Here is a 27,209-nt window from a genome sequence, read left to right as displayed (position 1 = left end):
TTTTACAGGAATAAAAAATTACCCAATTGAGATTATCTTACAAATACCTTATAAAAACGTTTTAATTTTAATGTTAAACCTAATTCCTTCAAAGAATCAACACCTCTTATTCTTATGATGAGAGATGAAGTAGGGATATGGTTGTCTTTCATTTGATTTGGTCTAAAGAAGAAAATTTGGATTACTTCTTCAGTTTTAACACCGATTCAGTCGTACGGTTTGAAATATATGAATACGGAGTAATGATATATGTCTTCAGAAGTTGAAGAATTTGGATTTAGAATTCTTGGTTTGGGATATTTTCTTTCTTTATTTTCATTTGTCAAAATTAATAACATTAATTTTAATTAACTTGTAAATGTTGTGATCAATGAGTTCAAATAGTTGACTCCAGAATTTTCCAACGCCACCATTGTTCGTCTAATCTAATCCCATGTTTTCATACATTCTCAAGGTGCTCTCTTTCTATCTCTCTCTCTCTCACACAACCACACCTGCTTCAGTTTAAGTGTTCAAAAGTTAATCACTCTTATATCTTTCCATTCATGACACGAGCCTGTGCTTCTTCATGCTAAAAAACATGATCAGACACAAGCTGAAACACGCACACCCTCTTGCACCACTTCTAATGATTCTTCTCTTTTTCAACTCCACATGTGCCATTGATTTCGTCTTCAACGGCTTCAACTCCTCTGAAGTATTGCTTTTTGGAAACGCCACCATCGATTCTCGAATTCTAACACTTACACATCATCAAACTTTCTCCATCGGTCGTGCCTTGTACAAGGAAAAAATTCCCACCAAGAAACCAAACTCTTCTTTTGTCTACCCTTTCTCCACCTCTTTCATCTTTGCCATGGCACCTTATGAAGACACTCTTCCGGGGCATGGCTTGGTTTTCATCTTTACACCTGTCACGGGCATCCAAGGCACAAGTTCTGCACAACACCTTGGTCTGTTCAACCTCACCAACAACGGAAACTCAAGCAACCATGTGCTTGGTGTTGAGTTCGATGTGTTCATGAACCAAGAGTTCGATGACATCAACGCCAATCATGTGGGGATTGACATAAACTCTCTCAAGTCTTCTGTTTCCAATGATTCTGGATATTGGCAAGATGACGGTGACAAGTCCTTTAAGGAATTGACGCTTAACAGCGGTGAGAATTACCAAGTTTGGATTGACTACGAAGATTCTAGGATGAATGTTACCATGGCACCGGTGGGTAGGAAAAGGCCCAGTAGGCCTTTGTTGAATGTTTCTCTCAATTTATCTCAGGTTTTTGAGGATGAAATGTTTGTTGGGTTTACTAGTGCCACTGGTCAATTAGTTGAGAGTCACAAGATTTTGGGGTGGAGTTTCAGCAATGAGAATATTTCGTTGAGTGATGAACTTATTACTACCGGACTACCGTCTTTTGTTCTTCCAAAGGACTCAATTTTTAAGTCCAAGGGGTTTGTTGCAGGTTTTACTGTCGGAGCTTTCTTAGTTATTTGTGTCTTGATTTTGTTGGCACTGGTTTTGATCGAGAGGAAGCGTTTGAGAGAAAGAAAGAGGCAGGAAATGGAAGATTGGGAGTTGGAGTTTTGGCCACACAGAATGGCGTATGAGGAAATTGAGGCAGCAACAAAGGGGTTCTCTGAAGAGAATGTGATTGGGGTTGGTGGGAATGGGAAAGTCTACAAGGGTGTTCTAAGAGGAGGGGTGGAGATTGCTGTGAAGCGCATTTCTCATGAAAATGATGGCCTGCGAGAATTTCTTGCTGAAGTTTCAAGCCTTGGGAGACTGAAGCAAAGGAATTTGGTGGGATTGAGAGGTTGGTGCAAGAAAGATGTTGGGAGTTTCTTGTTAGTCTACGACTACATGGAAAATGGTAGCTTGGACAAGAGGGTGTTTGATTGTGATGAGAGGAAGATGTTGAGTTATGAGGATAGGATAAGGATTATCAAAGATGTGGCTTTTGCAGTTTTGTACTTGCACGAGGGGTGGGAAGCTAAGGTTCTTCATAGGGACATCAAGGCCAGCAATGTTTTGCTTGATAAGGATATGAATGGAAGGCTTGGGGATTTTGGGTTAGCCAGAATGCACAGCCATGGTCAAGTTGCTAGCACCACAAAATTGGTTGGAACAGTGGGGTACATGGCTCCCGAAGTGTTCAAGACTGGAAGAGCTTCCACTCAGACAGATGTTTACATGTTTGGCATCTTGATTTTAGAAGTTTTGTGTGGAAGGAGACCTCTAGAAGAAGGTAAGTCACCTTTGGTGGAGTGGGTTTGGCAACTAATGGTACAAGGGCAACTTGTTTTTGCACTTGATGAAAGATTAAGGACTAAGGGAGAGTTCAGTGAGCAAGAAGTGGAGAGGTTAATGCACTTGGGTTTGCTGTGTGCCTACCCTGAACCAAAGGTCAGGCCCACAATGAGACAAGTGATGAATGTTCTGGAGGGGAAGAACGATGAAGATGATTCAGAAATTGAGAATATGGGTAGTTATTTGCTCCAACAATTGAAATCAAGGGATATATTGTCTGAGTATTCCCAATACTTTAATTATGCCTCACACCCAACTTTTCAAGATATTGGTAACTCTTCCTCAATGTCTCTCACTTGGTCCGAATCTGTAGTTGAGGGTAGGTGAACCTCTGTCATGAAAGACAACACCGGATTTGTTCATTAGCTCATTGCTGTGTGAAACATAGGATTCATTTTCTGACACCAAGAGTTGGATACTTTTTTTTATATTTTTGATTTTTTATTGTACAGAATGTACCATTTTAGATTTTGATCTGATATGGTATGCTTTACATCTGTTATATATCAGTATAAGTTTATACTCTGACGCAACTCTTGGCGAAACCAAACTGTATCCTGTTTTTATAATTCATGACATTATTATAGAAGGAATCTGCCTGTTAATTCCTCAAAAGCTATCATAAGACCTTTTAGCTTTTTGGTAACGTAAGGAAGCAAATAAGAAGATTGAATTTTGCCATCACATGATTATAGTTTGGTGGGAATTTTGGCAGCAGTTGCTGAATCATAACCTAATAAGCAAAGCTATGTCACATCACCAAGAAACTTGGCATTTTCACTTGTAAGCTGAGAACTCAAATCACAAGAATGTAGTGATTTGTCAACAAACAGGCGTCGCGTGATCTTAGACTTGCCATAACCTCAAGAGTTTTGAAGTAGTCACGTATCATTTGCAAATCAGATTAAATTTCAACCGTTACGACAATTTTATAAACTTTACCATCCATCACCCTTTATCTCATTTTTTAAGGAAACACGCCATAAACTAAATTTAAGATGACACATTTAACGTTTTCATGTTATAGCTTGGTTTCCACCGAATCAAGTAGATAAAGGGTGCAGCGTGATATTAGTTTTATGAGTTGAATGACCAAATTTTCCACTCCAGTGGTCCTGTACCAGAAAATGTCCACTTAATGTGGGACATTATCCAAGCAGCAATCTTTTGCTTTTGGGAAACGTATGATAATTCCTTTTTTCAGAAATCTGGCCAAAGATTTATCTGGGGCATGAAATTGAATGATTTCATGGTACTCTCTCTAATGAATTGTTTACAAGTATCAGTTGTTTTTGAACATGCAGGCTATTGAATTGACTTGTACAAGTAATACTACTCACTAATTTTATTTATAAATTACAGAAAATAAGTAAATTAGATGGAAGTGATGTGGTCCACTTTCATTGGCAAATCATTGAATTGGATTTTGAGGAATGAAAGAATCCAGCTCAAATAAGAGAAAGAAAGAGGTAAAACAGTGGGCGGAAATGGCAAAGCATGTAGCCCCTAGAAATAGCGTTTGGTTTTCTTAAATGCCCTTTATTTCATAGTACCGTGGGCACCTTCATCAAGTAAGAATTAAAAACAAGTGAAAAGCATTTGAAGGCCGTAGGGATCTAAAAAATTTGCTAGACAATAATATTGTAATGGCTTGTATGTTAATGGTATGATAAAGTGGGTCAGTGTAAAACAGAGACGAGAGGAATGCGGAAAGCGAAGATGAGAAGATTAAAGAAAACTGTAACTTTATCCACTTTGCATCAAAGAGTGACAAGTGACAGAGGGGTCAAATGTGGTTACTTTAATTACTACAATCTAACTTTTCACCTCCTAAAAGTTTGGAATATCCTTTTCTTACATGTTTAACTGTTCAATATATTGTTCTAATCAAACGATTTCTCAAACATCCTCCAGAAAATAAGAAATGGAAAGGATTACATAAGATGTGTAGTGGTATTTTTCTTTAGATTAGAGACACAGATTGAATTGAAGTGTATTTGACCTAAAATATTATTATGGGATAAAGTTATAGTTGAATTACATATTATATTAGATTGTAAATAAGACGGGATTAAGAGGTTGAATACCAAACATACCTAACTTGTTAATTCATGAATTACATCATGTTTGATCCTCTTTTGCTAGTGTGAGAAGTAGAAACTTAAATTAATGAGTATTATAGCATATTACAGATAATTATTTATGTTGCAAAATACATATTTTTTAAATGAATTGTCAACATGCAAACGAAAAAGCAATATCCTGTTACCTTCAACAAAATATCCTTTAGCTTCCATCCAAACAGAATACCTAATACATATGAATTTGATCATGTTTTTTAAAGAAAAAACATTATTATGTTTGAATTGGCAATCTAGTTTCTTGTCTTGTCCAACATTGAAGATGCTGCATAATTTTTAATTAATGTGGCATTTTGGGCTCTTGTCTCTGGTAATTTGTCTAATATTTTGTCTGTTATCTGCAACATTTCAAAAGGTAGGATTAAATTACAACTAAAAGACTGAACTTTTTTAGCCAGTCAATTACGTATATCATCATGGCAAGAAACAACATTAATTTGTTTAATCCAATGTAACACTGAATCCCGTTTTTCTCCATTTTGAATTGTCTCACACATTAATAATGTAAAACAGATTCTTTTAAAAGTATTTGATTGTTCAATTCTTCCTCCTTCATATAAGCCAATTCATTGAAAGTGAATGAAAAATATTTGAGCTGAAACAATATTATATACAGTGCAGAATGTTTATGCTGCTCCCAAGTTGACAAATGGAGTTTTAACTACTAAAAAAGAGGATGAAAATTTACATGCTTTCTTGCATGCAATTTCAATGGTGCTGTAAATCTGCTGCTCAAACGCATTCATGCACAATGTGCCTATTCAGTTTGCATTCTCCGAAAAATCCTTAGCATCATTTACCATGCCAAAGAGTCTGTGTTTCTCTAACTAAATGGTGCTCAGAGAGAACACAATTCCTATATATTTATATCCCATCAAGCTGCTTGTGTTGTAATATTTTTCTGTTTACTTTTTCACTTCAATTCACTGTGAGCATGCCCTTCCTGCTACACACATTTTTTCCACCCCTTTTTTCTTCAGCCAATACACTCATCTTACTGTAACATAACTCTTCCTTCCCCCATGTCAAAAGAAAGTGAGGATTTTTCCACTGAGATTGTGCAGAGAGGTCTTGAGAACTCTGGCCCAAATGCTGGCTCTATTTCTTTCTCTGTGAGAGTACGGCCTAGGCTGCCAGATTTTCTCAGTTCGGTTAATCTAAAATATGTGAAATTGGGTTATGGCTACCTCATTAGCCATCGCTTGTACTTATTGCTGGCACCACCTCTGCTTGCAATCTTTATTGCTCGTATTGCAAAGTTCACTTGGCACGATCTCTATGAGAAATATGGCCTCATTGAGATTCTATTTATATCAGCCCTTTTGTTCTTACTGCTGTACTTTTACGTTGACTTGACACCTGGCTCTACCTATTTGCTTGATTTCTCATGCTTTCGCCCCTCCAACGAATACAAGGTTTAGAAAAACGCACTCCTTTTCTTAACAAGTACTCGCTTCACACACCAAGAGAGTGAATCATTAGTCTCTCATCAAAGATAAAACTTAGATACATTTACTTGAGTCTTTTTTGCTTTTATTGTCGAATCAAATTTGTAGTTTTACATTGAGCTTTAAGGTAAATCTTCCTTTTTTTTTCACTAATAAATTACTGAGCTGAAACTCCAATTTGGATGTGGTAAGCCTATTTTCTATACATTCAATCTTTACATGTTTTCACTAATGGGATATTTATGCAGATCTCAAAAGCAGAGTTTATTGAGCTAGCAAAAAAATCTGGGAATTTCAATGATACTACTATTGAGTTTCAAGAACGGGTTCTCAAGAAATCTGGAATAGGTGATGAAACCTACCTGCCAAAAGGAGTTTTTCGGCCTGGTTACAGAAACTCGCTGAAAGATGGCAGACAAGAGGTATCCATGGTGATGTTTGGGGCAATTAATGATGTGCTTGCTGCCACAAAAGTAAAACCGAAGGACATCACAATCCTGATAGTGAACTGTGGAATACTAAACACCACGCCATCACTCTCCTCAATGATAGTAAATCATTTCAAGCTGAGGCATGACATCCACAGCTTCAACCTTGGTGGGATGGGTTGTGGTGCCGGAATCACTGCTATTGATCTTGCTAAAGACCTTCTGGATGCCTATCCAAGAACTTATGCACTTGTAGTTAGCACAGAAGCTGTGAGCTCCACCTGGTACAGTGGCAATGACATTGAAATGCAGCTTCCCAATTGCTTCTTCAGAATGGGGGCTGCAGCCATCGTGCTCTCAAATTTCCGCCTAGATAGATGGCGCGCCAAATATGAACTCAAACAGGTATGTCTTCCAAAGTCAAGAAGACGTAATTATACTTTCTGGTATTGTTTTTGTACAGAATTTTATTTTGATAATCAGCATGAGAAAAGGTTAAGCTATTGAGGTGAAACTCTAGATAAACTTTTTGAGGTATGACTCATGCATGTGGCAGCTGGTGCGAATTCACAGAGGGATGGACAACAGAAGCTACAAAAGCATATATCAAAAGGAAGATAGCGAAGGAAGGAAAGGGGTTTATGTGAGCAAAGATATCATAGAGGTTGGAGGCCATGCACTAAAAGCGAACATAACGACACTAGGGCCACTTGTGCTACCTGTTTCAGAGCAGCTTCACTTCTTCACCAACTTGATCTTCAAGAAAAAGAAAAGAAAGCCATACATTCCGGATTACAAGCTTGCATTCGAGCACACGTGCATTCTGGCAACGAGCAAGAAAGTGCTGGATGAGATTCAGAAGAACTTGGAGCTGACAGAGGAATACATGGAAGCATCAAGGAAGACATTGGAGCGATTCGGCAACACATCAAGCAGCAGTATTTGGTATGAACTGGCTTACCTTGAGTTTAACTCAAGGATCAAAAGGGGTGATCGCGTTTGCCAAATAGCTTCTGGGGCAGGGTTCATGTGTAACAGTGTTGTTTGGAAGGCCCTTAGAAATGTTAGGAAACCCAACCACAGTCCTTGGATTCAGGACCAAAGCTGAAATACCCAAAGAACTTCATTGCATGCATGCTTCTATCAAACAACTTAGCTCATTTTTACAACAATGGAAAAAACATATATTTAATAAATAAAATCTCTCAAGCAACCATATACTTCAATTCGTCTCGTGTTAACTTAACTCGGAATGATTTTAAATTTTTTATTTCAACAATATACCACAAATGTGACTTTAACTTATATCTGCATAATTACATTGTATATAGTGTATTTTTAAAAAATCATGTTTTTGCACCCTTTTATTTTGTAAATATTTTTTTAATTGGATTTTTCTTAATTTTTTTATAGTGTGGGTTCGGATATAATAATATATCAATGTAAGTATTATAATGATCAATAATCCATTTATTAACATGTAAACGCTGTCAGATGGTGATTCCAAAATTCCAAACATAGGAGTAAAACGTCTGTTTATCCAAATTTGAACGCTTTCACAATAAATTAATGTAATGAAGTTTTATTTTTTATCATCCGTGAAAACTAGATTCATTTAGACTAAACTCCGATGTGAAACAACCAAAAGAGTATTTTTTTGAAAAAAAAAAATCATCTATATATAGTCGAGGAAAAATCATGAAATCAATCCTAAATAATATAAAATTGGCTTTAATATGAAATAATTTGTATATTAAACGTATATGGGCTCTCTTATCATGGACTTACCGTTAAAGGCCTGCCATTTTATCCATATAAATGATAGTGGGGTGTTTAAAGTTTATTATCGAATAATCAAATATTAATCGGATTGAGTCAATCTAATTATTGTTTAACTACTGAATTCATATTGCATCGTCTTCAATGCTGCGAAGATTCAATAAAATAATTTTAAAAATTAAATAAAAATAATAAGAAAAAAAGTTAAAATGTATCGTAAAAAGATAGAAAGATTTTGTAAATATTAAATTCTTATATTGGCGTACCGTTTCCATATAAATGCAGAATGTACAAAACATGATTTGAATATCACTTTTTCAACGTTAAACACGTCCTCCGATCAGGAGTAAATAAAATGCATAAATTAAATTAAATTATTAAACTAAATAAAAGTGATTTGATATATTTAAATGAAACTTTAAATTGAATTGAATTGAGTTACGACGTCATACTTCAAATAAACTTAACCAAATTAAAATACTCTAATTGTTTCTGGATTAGTTAAACTATTTGAATTTAAAACATTATCAATAAACGCTTTATTTAAAATATATTTAGCGTTCCTTAAATTATAATCTAATTCAATTTATATAGTGCTAAAAATCCAACGAACACCTTTTGGTATGTTGATATAACTGGGAAACGACTTTTTTCCCTCAACTTATAAACAGATTATTCACTTCATTTTAAGTTAATTTAAGTTCAAGTTTAAGTATAAAGAAAAGAGAGTTAAAATTCGGAAATTCTTCAAAGATTTTTAAATGAAGATTCAGTCTGAAGCTTTAATGGCCATTTTTTTTCTTTTTCTTTAATTTGTTATTTTCAATCATTTTGTTTCAATAATTAATGTTCAATTGTTATTTTAATACTGTAATTTGTTCACTAATTCAATATTTTATGATTTAATTTCACTTTCTCTATTTTAATTTGGTGAAAATAAGTTAAAATAAAAAACACTCATTTAATAATCCGTTTTAATAATATGTTATATATATATATATAAAAGTTAAAAATTAAAATTTTAAAATGTATACAGATGTCAAAACCCTAGACCCTAAAATGTCAAAACATCACTCCTCCTAAATTATACATGTTGAACTAACTAAAAATAGGAATATTTGTTGAATAATGCATGTAGAAATCTCTGAAACACTTACCAAATAAAGTTTCACCAAGGTAGTGTTCAAACTGCGACAACCTTAATGTGGTAGATTCCGAAAAGAATTTTTTTTAATAATTTTTTTACAATATTTTGACAACGGTTTATATAATAATCCATTATTCTTCTATATAGAATATACCAACTAATAAAATAATAACACGTCATTTATTATAAAAAATTATTAACGATTGAATTTCGAATCAAATATAAACCTTTTTCAATTGCTACGTAAAAACTTTATTCTAAAAGCCAAATGTAACAGAGACTATATTTAATAATATATTTATTAAAACATCTTATCCACAACCTCATAATCAATATTATTATTCCTTCGGATCACCGCATGATAACTAACTTCAAATTTTTTAAATGCAAGTAATTAGTTACTAACAGGAGTTAATTAATGTGATCACTCTCTCTTATTATAAATGTGAGATTAGGTTTTGATTATAAAAATCAATCATTCATTACTTTAATAATATCATTTCAAGCCCAAATTACAACAACCATCATTCATCCTAATCTAAATATTAAAAAACCTAAAAAAATTGAAATGATTAGAACCGTGGGCACCTGTGAATGGATATATATCAGAACCCTTTGTTTTATTCAGTTTTCTTCGATTTTACCATAGCTAACGAAATTAAAATAGTGTAGATTTTTTTTGTGTGCAATATATGACATATTTTTAAAGGATAATGATATTTTAACCATTCTTTTTTAACAATTTTTTTACAATAGGATATGTGTCATCATTTTTTTAGTCTGTTTGAATTTATTTTAAAAAAATATTTGAAAGGAATCAATCACAAACTGTCATATATGTATTGTAAAAAAAAAATTGTTAAAGAAACGTTTTCCATTTTTAAATACAGCAAACAAAAGTATAACTTAATACGTTGTTACACCAAACACTACATAATATATCTTCTGGATCTCATTGAAGCAAGACAATGTAAACAATGGTGTCATAATTGGCTTTCTTGACTTTGTTTGACTCTTTCCTTATACAGATACAAGTGCTCCAAACAAACTACACCTTCAAGCCCGACAGAAATTGCTATTGAAAATGGGTATGTTCTTGCATTATTGAACTCGTGAAAACGTCTCGTATCTACTATATTGTTGCAATTATTCTCATCAAATAAAGGCTGTTCTAATTTAAATTTTTCGTTTTTTAAAATTATTTTCATGTTATTTTAATTGGAATTTTTCAATATACTATACTCTAATGGTTGTTCAAAATTTAAAAAACAAATACCAAAAAGATTCTGTCCAAATTGTATATTCCGATTTTTAATTCCTTTTCCTTATGAGAATTTTTAGACTGATCTGATTCTCGTACCCATGAAATAATAATAAATAAGATTTTGCTGTGTTGTGTAATGTTTTATAAGATTTCATTCAATTTTTAGTGATGATAAATCTTATTATTAAATATGTAACTTTTTGTTGTTCTCACAATCACATTTTAATGAGGTTATAATATATATATATATATATATATATATATATATTCTTACAGCTGTTGTAAACAAGTTTTTTTCTAAGATTTTGAAAGTTTTTGTTTAAAAAAAATGTGTTTTAGTGCAATATCCTGTAGAAAGTAAATATTATATATAAGATATCAAAGAAATCTGATCCTAAATACGTTTATAGAGTTAATCATGTCTTATAAAATAAATAAAAAAATTACCTAAAATTGTACTTCCATTTTCACTGGTCAGTTCCCACTTGGACATTGTAAAATATTTGAATAAACTATTGCTTTATCTTTAAATTATATTGAATAATGACATATTTTTTCACTTTATCTATATTTGTTATTTTATTTTTCTTATCACATAATATATATTATATAAATATATTATTTTTATTTTCACTAAATATATATTAATTGATGTTGTGTTTTTTATTTCGGTGATGGAAACACAGCGAGCGAAAATCTGTAAAAGAAATTCAAATTTCAACTTGAAAAAAAAAACATAAAACGAGAGTATTTTTCTTTTGAAACATTCTTCCCATTCATGCAATTTTTGAAGAAATGATAAATATACATATATTATATGTTTATATAATTAGTTTTTATTATATTTTATAATAGATAAAAATAAATATTAGTATCAATATTAATAATGAATAAATAAATAATAATATAATTTTATTAATTAAATATTTTTAAATTTATTAAAATTATACTCAAATATTTTTATACTTTATTATTATTTTCTTAATTCAAACAATTTCATCATGATATTTATCTGAAATCATTTGTCGTATATAAATAAGCAACACTGTAATGATTTAGTTTGAATGTTTTGTTGGAAGAAATAATTTGAAAGTGGTAAAAAGCAATTTCTCACTTAAACTTATACGTTTCCCTCTCTCACTCGCTTTCTCATAACGAATAAAAAACCTAATAATTTCAATAGAGACATTCTTATGTTAGGTTCCATCCATGTATCTATCTATCAAACTTCAAACATCATGCATGGTCTGACATTGCCAACACACCATACACATCCCAAACCACCATAGGACAACATGTAGCGTGCACCAATGTACCTCTATGATGTGTATATATATACCTAATTTCATTCATTTCTTAATGTTCTATAATACCTAAAAATTCAATTCAATTTATATCTCAAAATAAATTTATTTTAAATTTAACAAAATCAAATCTAATTGGAGATAAATTATTTTAAATACTTTGAATTTGTTTTACTTGAGATCAATTTCTCACCTTGTATGTTTTTTATAATAATTATAATATTTTTAACCACTCGGCAACTGATTCAATTTCAAAATTGACTTTAACTAAATTTAAGAAACAAATTTCGAACTTATAAACAAAATGAAAGACTGATAGTGTGATTTAGCTAAATTATTTTTAAAACATTGAATTGAATAAAATTTTTCTTATAGGGTGCATTAGATAGCTATTTAAAAGTATTTGACACTAAACCTCTCCCAAAAGTACAATTAAGCTTTTTTATTGATTAAAAAAATTGGTTCTGGTTATGTATAGTTTAGTCAAGTATATGGCAATTTTTTAAAACAATTATTGGCATTGAAGATGAAAGAGAAATGGGTGAGAAAGGGATAGAAACTTAAAAAGAGTACATAAATAGCAATAATTTTTTATTTTGACCTTTTGTGTATTTATTAGGTATTCTTTTATTGACCAATGTATATATAAGTTTGGAATTCTAATATAGACAATGCTTTTAACAACACAACACAATCAATCAATTTTTGTTGTTCTTGATAATATTGTAACAGACAACGCACACCTTCTTCATTTTTTATTATTATTGTTTAACATGTTTAATTCATGTCTGTCGAGAGAGAAAAGGCAGTTTATTAATAATTTTATTTTTTTATGTTTCTGTTTTCATATATATATATATATATATATATATATATATATATATATATATATATATATATATATATATATATATATATATATATATATATATGAGTATGTGGTGGTAACAAACTACTATTTATACTCCATAAGTAAAAATCTAAAAGCGTACTCTTCTAATCTTATATATTATATAAACTTTTTCAAATTTTCTCATATATATAATTCTTTTAAATATAAAACCTTTTAAACTATTTATACTTCAAATCTATAATAAGAAATAACTTTAGTAAGTTTCGAATATTTAAACAAGGGAGACGTAATAAACTAAGTTTAAGAAAAGAAAAGCTAATAAAAAATATTTTTACTTAGTTTTAAACTAATTGATTATTTTTAAAATTAAAATTACATAACATGAAAATTTAAAAAAAAAAATAGCAAATCTAAAAAAAAGTAAAAGTCTTATTTATTTATTTGTATGAAGGAAATTAGAAATAAGATGCCATATCGTTTCGTTGTGCCAAGTATTGTAACGTGGCTGCTATACACACACAAACCTATTATCTGAATTTATAGCCTTATATCTTGCCATACTATGTATAATCATGATAGTATATAATACATTATTTTCTTATTTATATATCCAATTACATATATCAAAATAAAGAATAATAAATTTATTTATAAATCATATTTTTTGTTTTATTAATGATTAATTAATTTCATAAATTTTATGACTCGATGACATTTTAAACATATCAACTCGTAATTAACACGTAACTCAATAAAAATATGTTATACTTCGCAAAAGATCAAGACAACTTATATGATACCTAAATCTAATAACTAAGAACGTAAGAATTTCATATAAGCTCTCAACTCTAATATTTTTATCTACATAACTTCAAAACCATAGTAAAATTTAAATATTTTTCTAATGATATATGATATTCAAATGCATTACATTTCATCTAGCATTATTACACTTAGATCATTATCTCTCATATTATTCGAATTCAATTTTATACAAAATTTCATAACATAATCACTAGTACAAGTCACTAATCACATTAACCTGGTATTTAAAACATATTTAAATTATTAAAAATAAAAAATGTATGTAATAAAATCATTTAAAATGAGTAGGTAAACACTACGATTTAATTTCTTTAAGGAAAATTCTGAATAAAAAAAACTGTTTAAGTAAAATATCATTTATATTTTTTGAATTTATCTCAATGTTGATAAAAACAATTACATTAATCAGACATAAATATAATTTTGATTTTGATATGAGAAAAATGATATACGTATTGACCCTGTTTTATTTTAAAATTATAAAAACACTTTTGGTTTTGTCTAGAAATATCTCAACATTCATTTTCATCATTTGAGACAATGTAGGAATCATAATTCAAGCAATGATCACAATGTTAAATTCCAAATTTGTCCCAACCCATAGATCTGATCAATACCACATTATATAATTTGACATGGGATCCAACATAAAGCCGAATTAGCCATTGAAGACACTTTTACTTCTAATATGGGATTATCCAAATTTGTTTGCCTTAATTTGAAATCTTTAACTCTAGAAAGTTCCCTTTAAAAAGTAAGAATTATTGTAATTTTTTTTTTGAAAAAAGTCCTATTAAACGACTAAATCCACGTGTTTATTCAACCACATTATTTTTTTATCACATAACAAATGCAATAATAAAACAAATCCTATTCCTACTTACAACGTGATCCAACAACGAGTAACTCAATATATAAGAAGAAATATTGATAATGTATATATAAAAGGCACAAGTTAACTATAGGTATTTTCTATGATAATATATAACAATATTTAAATAACGTTTTTCGACATGTTTTTATTATTGTGTTTTAAATTTTGTTTCTTCTAGATATATGATTTAAAAATTTAGTTAAATCTGTCGAATTGTGTACTTTTAACTGTTGTACAACTGGGGAGTGGGGCATAAAAATAATTGTAGACTGATGCAGAATTACGGAGATGCCCTCAAACTTGTCCCACCACAGTCTTGGATGGGTCTCGAATGTCGCATAATTAATCATTAATCATTGTCATTAATTGTTAACTATGATGAAGAGAAGGAAAGAAAAGAGAATCTTTTTATTTTTGCAGTGTCTGGACCCTAAAACCATTCACAAGACGCCGCGTATTTGACTCGCTTTACCAAATATACTTCCTCTTTCGTATGGGTCCCACCCATAATTGCATCGGATAAGATCTACAATCGACGTTCTTGATTCTGCAACGTTGAATCCATCTTCTGATCGTTGTCCAGTGATCCCATCCATCCAAAAATTGGGTTCAGATGAGGTACACGTACAATTTAACTTTTTCATTCTTTATATCTTTGTATAATTTTTAGTTAAAACATTTTATTAGTTTTTTTTTAATTTAAGACATTTTTTTTAAAAAAAAAATATTTTCACTTTTAGTTGGACATAGAATGAGCAAATGTTCTAAAATAAAAAGAAAATAAAATCACAATTTACATAAATGTAAAATTACATTAAAAACCTCTCAACGATTTCCAAATTGTGTTTAGAGAAGGCACTGAACTGGCAACTCACCGGTAGATTTCCTTCTCCTTATTTTCTTTTCCAAATTTGGTTTCTATTTTCTTTTAATCCTGATTTTTATTTCTAGTTATTTTAATTATACATTTTTACAAGTAATAGTAACGGTTTTATTTAAAATTAAATTTATCATTTTATCAAAAATAACTCTTGTCCCATAAAATAAATTAAACTTATTAACTATCCAAAAATTCAAAATATTCTATATATAATCGTATGAGTCTAAGTCTTAGATAAAGATAAGAAAGTTAAATATTAATAAGAAATATAATTAATTAATGGACTTATTGTCTTGAGTTTTTTTTTATTAAGGATTCTATTTATTTATTTTGAGTTCCTCTCAACATCAAATTAAATGAGTATAAATATACGAATGAAGAATTCTAGATGTGATAATTTATTGTATTGAAAGTTTTTTTAAAAATTATGATAAAATGGTGGTATAAGATTATCATTCAGTTATGATGGAAATGTTTTGCTTAAAAGAAAATTTATTAATATGAAAGGAATTCCCCTAAAAGAAAAATTTGTTAAAGATTTAAATGTAATTTATGTTTTATATTAGGTATATAAAAAAGTTAAATACTTTGTAAAAAATAATTATCATACAAGTTTAACTTGAAGTCTTATAATGCATGTATCTTAATACTTACTTTTAAAGACATATCATGTATACTTATATACATATACATGTCAAACGTTATATTATTATTTAATACTTTTTAAAATTTACTATCAAACTAGAAGTTTCTTTCTCACAATTTATGTTTATAATATTTTTTTTGTTAACGTATTATAATTTTTGTACTACTAAAGTATAGATTCTTTGACAACTTGTTAATTTTAAATAAATTTAATATAAATAATAGAAAAACAACTTTTAGATAAATAATATTTAGTAGAAGCTACATGTTCTAATTAGATTATTCTATAAATTTATAAAAATAAGAAAAAGTGTACAAATATGATCCAAAAAATTTTGAGTCACTTTTTAAAATATTCAATCAACATATTTTTAATATTCAATCATTTAATTCAAGTTTTCAAAAGCATTAATAAGAAAATAATAGTAAATGTGACTCAGTGACAACCTAGTAACTGATAAATTTATTGATTTTGTAACAATAAATTTGAATTAAGGTAGACTTCTTCTTTTTTCATCAATACTGTAAAATCCATTAAATTCTCAATATGTATTCGGATTAACATGCAAACTCATAACACATATAAATAATTAAAACATATATTATATATTTAAGTCTGATAAAAATGAATTTATTATTGTTCTTTAAGTATGTTTTATTAAAAAACATGCGGATAGAATAAAATAATCCTGGGAGTAATAACATAATAGTAATTTGATTTGATATCCGAATATTCGTAATGAATGTAATTTAGTGAGAGACTATGAAGGAATATGGAAGGATATTCCTATGAAGAGTGTATTGTTTGTTATGATTTAGCAGTTTCATAACAATAAAAAAAATGCATGGCAGATGGCAGAAGAACAATGAAGAATGAATGAATGAATATTCGAATATATCTGAATGATTAGGATAAAGGGTATAGGTTGGAAAAATGAAATTATTGAGTGATCTGACGTGGATCCGTGCTGTATCAACCCATCCCAACCCATCTACGTCATTCGTCAGATCCAAATCACCCAATCCTCACCATCAAAAATCCACCCTAATCACATTCATGTGCGCCGCGGGCAGAGAGTAGCTGGGGTCCACCCCAAACACTAATCCTTGTATAAAACCCCTCTCAGAACCTCCATCCAAAACTAAGTCAAATAACACAGCTTCATACACGCCACGCCACATATACACATCCCATAACCATGGCTGGATCCTCCATGGCCACCGCAAGGGTCACCAGGTTTCTGGCCTGCCACCACCTCCACGACCACCGTGACACTTGTGTCCCTGATGTTGAATTCGAATTTCTCCATGACGGAGAAACGCTGTTTGCTCACAGCGCCTCAAGTGACGACTGTCATAACCCCAACGAAATCGAGTTCGATGAAGATGAGGATCACCGAGACACCGTCGAACAAAACAGAACCTTCTGGGACAACCAACACCAGATTTTGCAGGTAGGTTAAAAGCATAATCAACACAGCCGTGACTTCTTTAGATTAAGTTAATTTCATACCACAGGAACAGCTATTACTGTACTACCTAAATGTATATCCAAATTTTTTTTTTCGGAAAATTAATGATAAAATCAATGTACTTCTAAAAAAAGGAAAAAAAAAATCTTAGCTTCTACTGTATGCATTTATTTACCTTGATCAATTGATGCATGTTTGTTTTGAGATGTTGACAGGAAAATCTTGATAGATAAAATCGGTTGATGTGATAAGGTTGTTTGTTTTGGGCGTTTTCGACTCAGTAGGTTTAATTTTGTGCAGGCGAATGTGTACAGAACAAGTTCTCTGGAATCAGGGATAAGAAATGCGACGAAAGAAGCGCTTCAGAACATACAAAGCGCAGAAACGATGTGCGGTTGCGGAAGACAGATACCTCTCACCACTTGCAGAAACTGCTTGATGAGAGAAGTTTCTTGGCGGCTTCAGAAAGCAGGTTACAACAGTGCTGTCTGCAAAACAAAATGGAGAAGCTCACCAGAAATTCCATCAGGTGAATACATTAATTCCAACTAATTAGCACTTTTTATCTCTTAAAAAAGGGAAAAGCAATCTTGGATGATGGTTCTTAAGATAAGATCCTTTTACTAAACTATATTATCCATGTTGGCGATGTCCCTGTCAAATAGTAATTAAACTGTGTAAAAATATTAGTCTGAATAAACTATGATTTGTCGGCACTTGGTTAAGGAAGTCAGTATTGAGCAGATTCCCACAAGTGGATATACGTTGTTGTCTGTGTCAAATGGATTATATAAAATTATTAAAAGATGTGAAAACTATGTGCAGGAGAACACAGTTTTTTGGATGTAATAGAGAAGACAAAGAGGGGGGAGATGAGGGTGATTGTGGAGCTGAATTTCAGAGGAGAGTTTGAGATGGCAAGGGGAAGTGAAGAGTATAACAGACTTGTTGGGAAGCTGCCGGAGGTGTTTGTGGGGAAGGTGGAGAGATTGAGCAACCTGATAAAGATAGTGTGTGTGGCAGGGAAAAGGTGTATGAAGGAAAAGAAAATGCACATGGGACCATGGAGGAAGCATAGGTACATGCAAGCTAAGTGGTTAGGTCCATGTGACAGGAACACTTCCACAACCTCACTCTCAATGGGATATTCTCAGAGAATACCAAAGCCAAGGCAAAAGGCATCCTTGTTGACTGTTGATCTGCTGGACAAACTTCCTAATATGCATTGCACTGCTGTTGAGGTTGTCTAATTTGTAAAGAGAGACAACCTTAGTTTAATTTCTTTCTTTTTTCTTCTTTTTCTTTTCTTTTCTTATTCATTCTCCCACCCTTTACTTTCTCAGTATAATGAGTGATTGGTAAATGTACCATACCCTTGTACATCGAAATAAATGGTGGAAATGAGTGTGCATTTTCAAAGCTACTCTTCAAGTTCATAAATCATACACTAATTTTCAACACAAAAACTGTCTTGCATGATTTTTCTTTTTTATGTTTTTCACGTGTAAACTGTCACTTTTTTTATGAAAAAGTGTCAAAAGTAACTTTTTTAAATTGGTTTTATATGCAAGAGTCATATAAATTAATAAGAGTATCTGAAATGATTGCATAAAAACAAAGAGATATGATTACAGTTTATTGTAACATTTAAGTAAAATAATCCCTTTCAGACTTGGTAATCCTTTTTCTTTTTTCTCTTTTTCTTTCCCAAGTAGCAGCATAAGAGTATCCTAAGTATAAACAAATGTAATAAGATAAGCTACGATATTGAAATTTGGGTTACTCAACCAAATCATTTCCTAAACCAAAGTGGAGGTTGTTTATTAGATGGATTTTAATATATTTTGATAACTTCTTTTAACAATTTTTTATAATAGAATACATATCATCTTTTTATTAATTTATTTAAATTTATGTTTAAAAAATATTTAAAACAGACCAATCATAATTTTTACTTATACATTATAAAAGAAATAATTGTTAAATGAAGTTTTTTCTTATTAGATACGGAATTTCCTGTAATGGCCCTTGACTTGTGTTTCAGTCTTTGAGCGCAGTGATAAATGATACGCAATTGCTTACTGCACACCAAGAAAGCAATTTCTTTCCGCACCCCATCAACTTTTCAAAATGACCGTTATACCCTCATAAAAGTAACTCCCAGCAAAACAGGATTTTTAGAATTTCCAAAATAATATATTTCGAACGAAATTTTCTGAAACAGAATTTCTAAAACAAAAATTTTTAAATAAGATTTTTGACGGGAGCTGTAATAGTGGCAATGAAGAGTATTTGAGCAATTTATTGTACGGTGCATGAAGAAATTTGATGGGGTGCAGAAAATAATTGCATAAGTGATTTAGGACATTAACTTTTGTGGCTGAAGATTTTTATCTGCAGCTAAGAAAAAGTTAAATGGCTAAAGTATCTATAAGTTTTTTTCAAATGATGCATCTCAAGTAATTTAATAATATATATAGAAGAAAAAAAACATTCCAGAAATTTTGTAATAAAATTTCTTATTATAGAAATCTTTTCATAATATTTCTATAGTAATATTTTTTAAGACGACTTTGTATAATTCTAGATTGTTATTTTCGAAATAGTTCTATTAAATAAATTTTGTTGTTAATTGTTGCTTTCTGATATGAAAGTGCAATGGGAAAACTCTACTATTGTTAATTTGATTGTGCTTCGGATAACACTTTGATAACCCAAAGAAATCAATTTAACTATAAATAAATAAAACTTTATGATTTTTTTATAGCAACCATTTAGTTTGATGAATTTTCAGTTCAAATGGATTAAAATAATTTTTAAAATAGAAGAAACGAAATCATAACTTATATTGAATATGTTGAAAATTGAATAAAAATTCATATGAAAACAATAATAATCGAACATGGAAAATAAAAAAAAAAAAAACTAAACTTTTCTTAAAAGATATTTAAAAAGAAAAAGTTTGAAAAAACGTATTTACGAAAAAGGTAAAAACAAATAAGAGGTAACATCAAATATAAAGGTAAAGTAAAATATAAAGTAAAAAAATAAAATAAAACTATCTGACATTTAAAGTAAAGAGAAACTGTAAATAACGAAATAAATCAATGTTCAAAGATAGAAACAAAATTAAATACAACCTTTTGTAAGCATGCACATAACTACCATTCCTTTAATCGTTTTCAATTTTTTTCATTTTTAGAAATTCGGTACACGTTATTTTGTCGTTCTGGAAATCACTCAGAACCGTAAGATAATGAAAGACATCTTCATTAATTAGCTCCCTACACTATAAAAGTGTTGTTAAGAAATTATTAAATAATAATCAAATTTCAAGTCAAATTCTATTTAATAAATTAAAAATGATTGAATATGTTTTTAATTTTTAAATTTAAGTACAAATTGTAATTTGCTCGTGTTTCATATTTGTTTTGGTATGAATTTCTGGGACCGAAAGCACTAACCTCGATAGCGTGATTTTGCTTCCTTCTGACGAGAGATCTCCAATTGCCTTTGCCGTCAGTTCTTCAGACCGTCCGTCAAGTTTCAATATTCTCCCGGAAGGGGGTGGTACCTTGTTTGGAGTCCTTCGCCCTTTATTTATAGACTCTGGTTTGATATAAGATTAATAAAATATAAACATAATAAAATATAAACAAACTTACTTGACATATCTCTGTTTGGATATTATTTGATGATATCTTTGTTTGGATATCATTCACTCCTGTAACGCGTTGACTGATTTATTATGTTGTTGACGGGTCGTCTGGAAACCGACCGCGAGAGATATCTACCGTACAATATTTAAATGTATTTTGATCAATGTTAACCTGTTTTAAATCAATTATAATATTATTTTATGCTGATAGTAAAAATCAAATATAAATCTAGAAATTATATTCTAATAATATACGTAATCCAAAAGTATTTTAAGAAATATTTAGTAAAATAACTATATAAAATTTATATAAAAATTAAAGTTGGTTTTGATATAAAAAGACAAGATTACTATATTTAAAAAAACAGAACTAAATTAAATCAAAATAAAAAATATAAAAAATAAATTAAATAAAGACATTAAAACTATATTGACACCTGAACAACTTTTTAAACAATAAAACTAAAATTAATATTAAAACAACTTAAAAATAAAATTTGAATTAAATAAATAAACAAATAATAAAAGAATAATAAACAAGTGACATTCATTATTCACATAATGTTTACTGTTTAAACAATAACAATGTTGACTATTTTAACATCAATGATAAAAGGCAAAAAATTAAATAAAATTAATAAAAATTTGAAACTTAATTTAAGAAGAAAAAGACCTATAACCAAATCGAAAAAATTGAACAATAACCAAATCCTATTAATAGAAATACGGGACCAAATATTTGCTGTTAAGAAAGAAAAAACGGACCATAGCTCGTGGACTGGTCCAAAGTCTAACGTATGCTTCTTTTTTTTTTTTTTTTTTATAAAAGCCCAACATATTTATCTGCTTATTAGGCTGAAGATTCAATCAATATCACCCTCCGAATTTTGGCAACTTCCTTCTTCACTTTCGTAGTTTCTGTTTGCACTTCCATAAAATTTTGTATTTCAAATTATAAAATTTCGAATATATTTTTTCATTTTAAATTTTAAAATATAAATTTTTGTATTTCAAAATACACAAAAATCATAATTACACATTTCAAAATACAAATGTATTATGAATTATATAATTTAAAATACATTTTTATTTAAATAAATAATCCAAAATACAAACAATTATATTGTAAATTATACATTTGAGAATACGTAAATTTGTGAGAGTGCAATTAGAAGCTGGCCCAAGTTTTGGTGGCTTTTGTAACCCAGGCCCAACTACAGAGTATTTCTTTGTTTTGCAAATTGCACCAACCGAATAGAGATGGTCTTCTTAATTATTTTCTTATGACAAACAAAATAAATAAAAAATTTATTTTTTACAAAAAAACAAACATATGTTCTAGATTACCCATCTTGGAATACAAATATTTGTGGGTCTGCAGCAAGAATCTGCCCCAAATTTGTTTGGGCTTTTGTATGCCAGGCCCACCTAGAGAGTTTTTTGTTTTTTGTTTTTTCATTTTGTATCAACCAAACAAATGATGGACTTCTTTGTTATTTCCTTTTATGGTCAGAAAAACGAAATCAATAAAAAAAAAAAAATCAAACACGATCTTCGTTGATTCTTTTATACTTGCAGTTGTATCCTCTTGAACTAAATCAATTTAAAGTGACCCAGTCTCTGTATAAAATATATAAAATGTTTTAAATGAACACCGAACATATAAATCAAATTCTAGATTTACAATAATCAGATTATATTACAATACAAGGTATTTTTATCCGCTGACATTTAAAAAAATATATACTAAAATTCACTCTGTAAAAGAGACTGAAAAGAGGCGTTTAATCAAATAAAAACTATTAAAAAAATTATTGTTAAACATTTTCCTAAAAATAATCATTGTAATTTATACAACTTGATATAAAAATCTTCCAACTCTTTATGAATTTAGTTAATAACAAATTTCTTTATACTGTTTTTAATGAATCTATTACGGTAACGTATAAGTTATAAATCTAGTTATTCCATTGAAAGCAATTTATTAATACATGAATTTAAAATACCATATAGATAATATTAAAAAATTTAAAAGTATATTGTGAAATATGATTATCTTTAATGATATATTATATTTTTGGTTGGAAATTGAAAGTAAACTGAAATGTTGCATGATACAGATGCAGTCTTAGGCTTCCGTGCGAACCGTACCTTAAAACCTTTGCTCCATTTGATGCCTTAAGTATACTAAAAAGTAGATGGGAGTGTGAATTTAGCAACAGTAACTGCGAAGTGTTGCTAAAAATAAATAGGAAAGGCTTACACGTAACCACGCATCCGTACGAATTCCCTTAACAGTGACACTTGGATTCCTCCACTCACCACATTTCAACCATTTTTTTCTCTCTCTCTTCTCCATCATTCATTCTCATTCATTCCAAAACCAAAACAGAACAAACAAATTTATGTCTCTCTCAGTCTTCTCTGACTTTCTCCCGTGGTCCCCACACCCCACCACCCCACTATAACCTAACCCATCACACTATGTCTCTCCACTGTTCATATTTTCAGAACACATCTACTCAAAACCATTTCTCATAAACCACCATTATCACAAATATCATGGTTGATGTTTTGTGTTATGTAACAAATAAAATAATTATAATGATGTCTTAATTCCTCGACGGTGACAAGGAGGATATGAATGAGGTTTGGAAATTGTAAAACCGACAGACACACACACACTACAACCTTGAAATGAAATTTATGGTCTATTTTCTCCGGGTATCTTACGTAACGTATGACAAGATCCTTCTACGACCCTACTAAATATTACACTGCTAATTTCTAAAATTGAATATTTAACGAAAAAAAAAGAAAGATATGCTCTGTAGTCTACACCTGTCTTTCTCTTTCCTTACGGAAAAAAAATGGTATTAGGTGCACCATTTCTCTCCATCCTTCCAAACGTAAAAAGGCAAACAGAAACTCCATTTCTGCTTTAGCACCTATCTCATCTTCTCACCTCGGTGAAAGCCCTTCAGGTAATGCATGCTTTACTATTATTCTATATCTTTCTTTTTCATAAATCTGGTTTACCCTTCTCTGTTATTGGTTTGATACGGATTTTCCCACCCTCTGTGGCCGTTGGGGAGGCAATCAAGGCTGTTTCTTCGTTATCAACACAAATGACTTATTTTCTTTTACTTTTTGTATGTTTTCATGCTTCTGTGATCATTTTACCTTTTTGTTGGATGGATTAATTTGTTGAGTTATTTGTGTGGATTTTTTTTTTTTTCAGGCTTTTACGGAAGGTGGGTTTTGGCTAGAAGGGGGTGCTTGGATGTTGAGTTTATGGATGCTCATGTTCTTTTTTGTTGAATAATATCTTGTTTTGCCTCTATCTTCAGCTTTTACTGGAACCAATCCTGCCCTCTTTTTTTCAAATGTAAAGATCGGGTTTTTGGTCATTCCTCCACTCATTCTGGTCGAAGGGTCTCAACCTGGTTTTGAGATTTCTCAGGTAGGGGTGGAGGAGTTTCAGTTTTGTAAGTACAAGATCTTGATAAAAAAGTTTTTTGTAGAAAGGAAAAGTTGAGAATAAGATGGGCGAAGATAGTAATTCTTGGATTAGGAGGACAAAGTTTTCACACACGGTGTGCCATCGTTTGGATCCATCTAGATTAGGTCATGTTCCCATCGGCATTCAGTCAGAGCAGAAATCAAGCCCTGCCTCAGAGGTTCAGAGGCACCCCATAACGAACAAGCAGAGATCTTCGTCACCATTGCCTGTGACTTTTCTTTCTGAGGCCTTCAGGGAAGCTAGACATGATCAGAAGAGGTTCTCCACACCGAATCCCCAGAGAGATAATAGGATTACGGGGAAGGAGTTGAACAAGGATTCTCCGGAGACTAAGGAATCAAGTTCAAAGTTTCCTTCCCGTAGTCCAAGTAAGAAGGTGAAGTCAAAGCACAGCAAGGATGCAGCATGGACCAAGTTTTTGGATAATGGTGGAAGCAAGATTACTGCTGTCGAAACGGCTGAAGAATGGAATATTGACATGTCTCAGCTGTTTTTTGGCCTAAAGTTTGCTCATGGAGCACATAGCCGACTTTACCATGGTGTATATAAGGACGAATCAGTAGCAGTTAAACTCATTATGGAACCCGAAGACGATGAAAGTGGAGATTTGGCTTCTCGATTAGAAAAACAGTTCGTTAGAGAAGTTACCCTCTTATCTCGTCTTCACCATCAAAACGTTATAAAGGTGATGGCATTTTGTTTCTTATTTTGTATATGCTATTTACAAAGTATAAATGCATAGTCCTGATGCTGTCTTCAATGCCTTTTGAGTAAGGTTAGTGTATCTGTTGTTCTGCTCTGGTTACCATGTTCAATTTGAACCTTTAATCATGTTGAAATACCGAGTTTTATAAGTATGCATACTACCAGTTTATATTAATCTTTTCTCATTTATTTGGGATTATTTATGAGGATGCTGATCTGTACCTGTTTCCTGGTGTGTTTTGATGTGAGTACAGTTCTCAGCAGCGTGCAGAAAGCCACCTGTTTATTGTATCATAACAGAATATCTTTCGGAAGGTTCCTTGAGGGCATATTTGCATAAGTTGGAGCACCAAACTATTTCTCTGCAAAAGCTTTTAACTTTTGCCCTTGATATTGCTCGGGGTATGGAATATATACATTCTCAAGGTGTGATTCATCGAGACCTTAAGCCAGAGAATATCCTCATAGGCGAAGGTTGTCGCCTTAAAATTGCTGATTTTGGCATTGCATGCGAGGAAGCCTCTTGTGACATACTGGCCGATGACCCAGGCACCTACCGTTGGATGGCACCCGAGATGATCAAACGTAAATCCTACGGGAGAAAGGTTGATGTCTACAGTTTTGGGCTTATCTTATCGGAGATGTTGACTGGAACTATTCCATATGAGGATATGAATCCAATACAAGCTGCTTTTGCCGTTGTAAACAAGGTACAACTCCTTTGTAATTGAAGTCATTAAACCTTGTAATCAACATCTCACTCATTGCCTAATGTTTGTGTTATGTGGTGTTGTGATTGTTCAGAATTCAAGGCCAGTTATTCCATCAGACTGTCCACCTGCAATGAGAGCTTTGGTTGAGCAGTGTTGGAGCTCGCAACCAGATAAGAGGCCTGAGTTCTGGCAGATTGTGAAGATATTAGAGCAATTTCAATCTTCACTTGTCCGTGATGGAACCCTTACTCTGCTGCCAAACCCTTGTTGGGATAATAAAAAAGGGCTTCTTCATTGGATTCAAAAGCTTGGCCCTGTGCATCAAAATAGTGGCCCTGTGCCTAAACCAAAGTTCACATGAATCTTTCAAGTGTCCTGGTTTTTATCTACACCAGGTCCGTTGTAATTATAAACCAAAGCTTTTGTTTTTGAAGTTCTCTGATTGTAGTCACGTTATGACATTCATGTGATAGTAAATTGATTTTTAGGCTTGCACATAAAGGTGAAAGTTTTCTGTTTTTCTTTCCTTTTACCTGTGTGCCTACACAACTTTTGAAACTCTTGCTTCGTGTGTCAATCTAGAGACTTCATACCAAGAAATCTTCACCCCATTCCTTCTTATGATGAATGTTCATAATTTTGTGTGGATGTGTTTTGGTGGTGCAAAATTCATTACAACCAAGTTTGAAATGAATGGTAGTTTTGCTAAGAGTTCAGTATGAAATAAAAATGAGTATTATATAAGTAGAAAGACTAATAAGGTTTTGAGTTAGAAATGGTATTCTAATAGTCAGTTTAAGTCTAATTCAACCTTACAAAATCGACAAAACCGACCGGCTTGTAAAGTAAGTTTTGCATTTCATTTATATAAATTGGTCTTATCTCTATTCAATGTGGAACTTTCAACAGGCTATTTTCATGCCGAAGTATATTTTAAACCTAATTCAATCTTACAAAACTGGCTTGTAACGCATCTCACTCGAAGTGGAAATTTCAACATTATTAAAGTATATTCATAATGTATTGCTATCTAATCTTCTTATGTATATTAAAAGACCGGGAGAGAGAGGTGGAGGTAGAAGAGATGAAGGCAAGTTCGATCCATGATATTATTATTGGTTTGGATCTGGGCTCGGATTAGGCCCGTGTATACTAAGCTCTCGCTCCTTGGGCCCTATACTTCTTTTACACACTTGTTAATACGTAATATAAAAAAATTAATTATTTCATATCATTTAC

General features: G+C 31.1%; 4 protein-coding genes across 4 annotated transcripts; all 4 read left to right on the top strand.

The window, feature by feature from the left end:
• Positions 1-311: 311 nt before the first annotated feature.
• On the top strand, positions 312-2,941 carry LOC106775227 (L-type lectin-domain containing receptor kinase VII.1). The gene has a single exon (XM_014662317.2). It carries the CDS (start codon positions 569-571, stop codon positions 2,636-2,638), a length of 2,070 nt encoding a protein of 689 aa, XP_014517803.1. The 5' UTR covers positions 312-568; the 3' UTR covers positions 2,639-2,941.
• A 2,309-nt stretch (positions 2,942-5,250) lies between these two features.
• On the top strand, positions 5,251-7,562 carry LOC106775630 (3-ketoacyl-CoA synthase 15). Its single transcript, XM_014662774.2, has 3 exons — positions 5,251-5,867; positions 6,149-6,733; positions 6,885-7,562. Exons 1-3 carry the CDS (start codon positions 5,475-5,477, stop codon positions 7,434-7,436), a joined length of 1,530 nt encoding a protein of 509 aa, XP_014518260.1. The 5' UTR covers positions 5,251-5,474; the 3' UTR covers positions 7,437-7,562.
• A 9,425-nt stretch (positions 7,563-16,987) lies between these two features.
• On the top strand, positions 16,988-18,811 carry LOC106774571. Its single transcript, XM_014661605.2, has 3 exons — positions 16,988-17,353; positions 17,672-17,900; positions 18,197-18,811. Exons 1-3 carry the CDS (start codon positions 17,099-17,101, stop codon positions 18,619-18,621), a joined length of 909 nt encoding a protein of 302 aa, XP_014517091.1. The 5' UTR covers positions 16,988-17,098; the 3' UTR covers positions 18,622-18,811.
• Positions 18,812-23,867: 5,056 nt separating this feature from the next.
• On the top strand, positions 23,868-26,618 carry LOC106776120 (serine/threonine-protein kinase HT1). The gene is made up of 4 exons (XM_014663451.2): positions 23,868-24,013; positions 24,271-25,237; positions 25,512-25,967; positions 26,062-26,618. The coding sequence occupies exons 2-4, from the start codon at positions 24,575-24,577 to the stop codon at positions 26,329-26,331; spliced, it is 1,389 nt and encodes a 462-aa protein (XP_014518937.1). The 5' UTR covers positions 23,868-24,013; positions 24,271-24,574; the 3' UTR covers positions 26,332-26,618.
• Positions 26,619-27,209: the final 591 nt, after the last annotated feature.

The sequence above is a fragment of the Vigna radiata genome, chromosome 10 (genome assembly GCF_000741045.1).
Source record: "Vigna radiata var. radiata cultivar VC1973A chromosome 10, Vradiata_ver6, whole genome shotgun sequence".
NCBI lineage: Eukaryota > Viridiplantae > Streptophyta > Magnoliopsida > Fabales > Fabaceae > Vigna > Vigna radiata.
The sequence above is the reverse complement of the archived record's forward strand: the minus strand, read 5'-3'. Positions and strand labels throughout refer to the sequence as shown.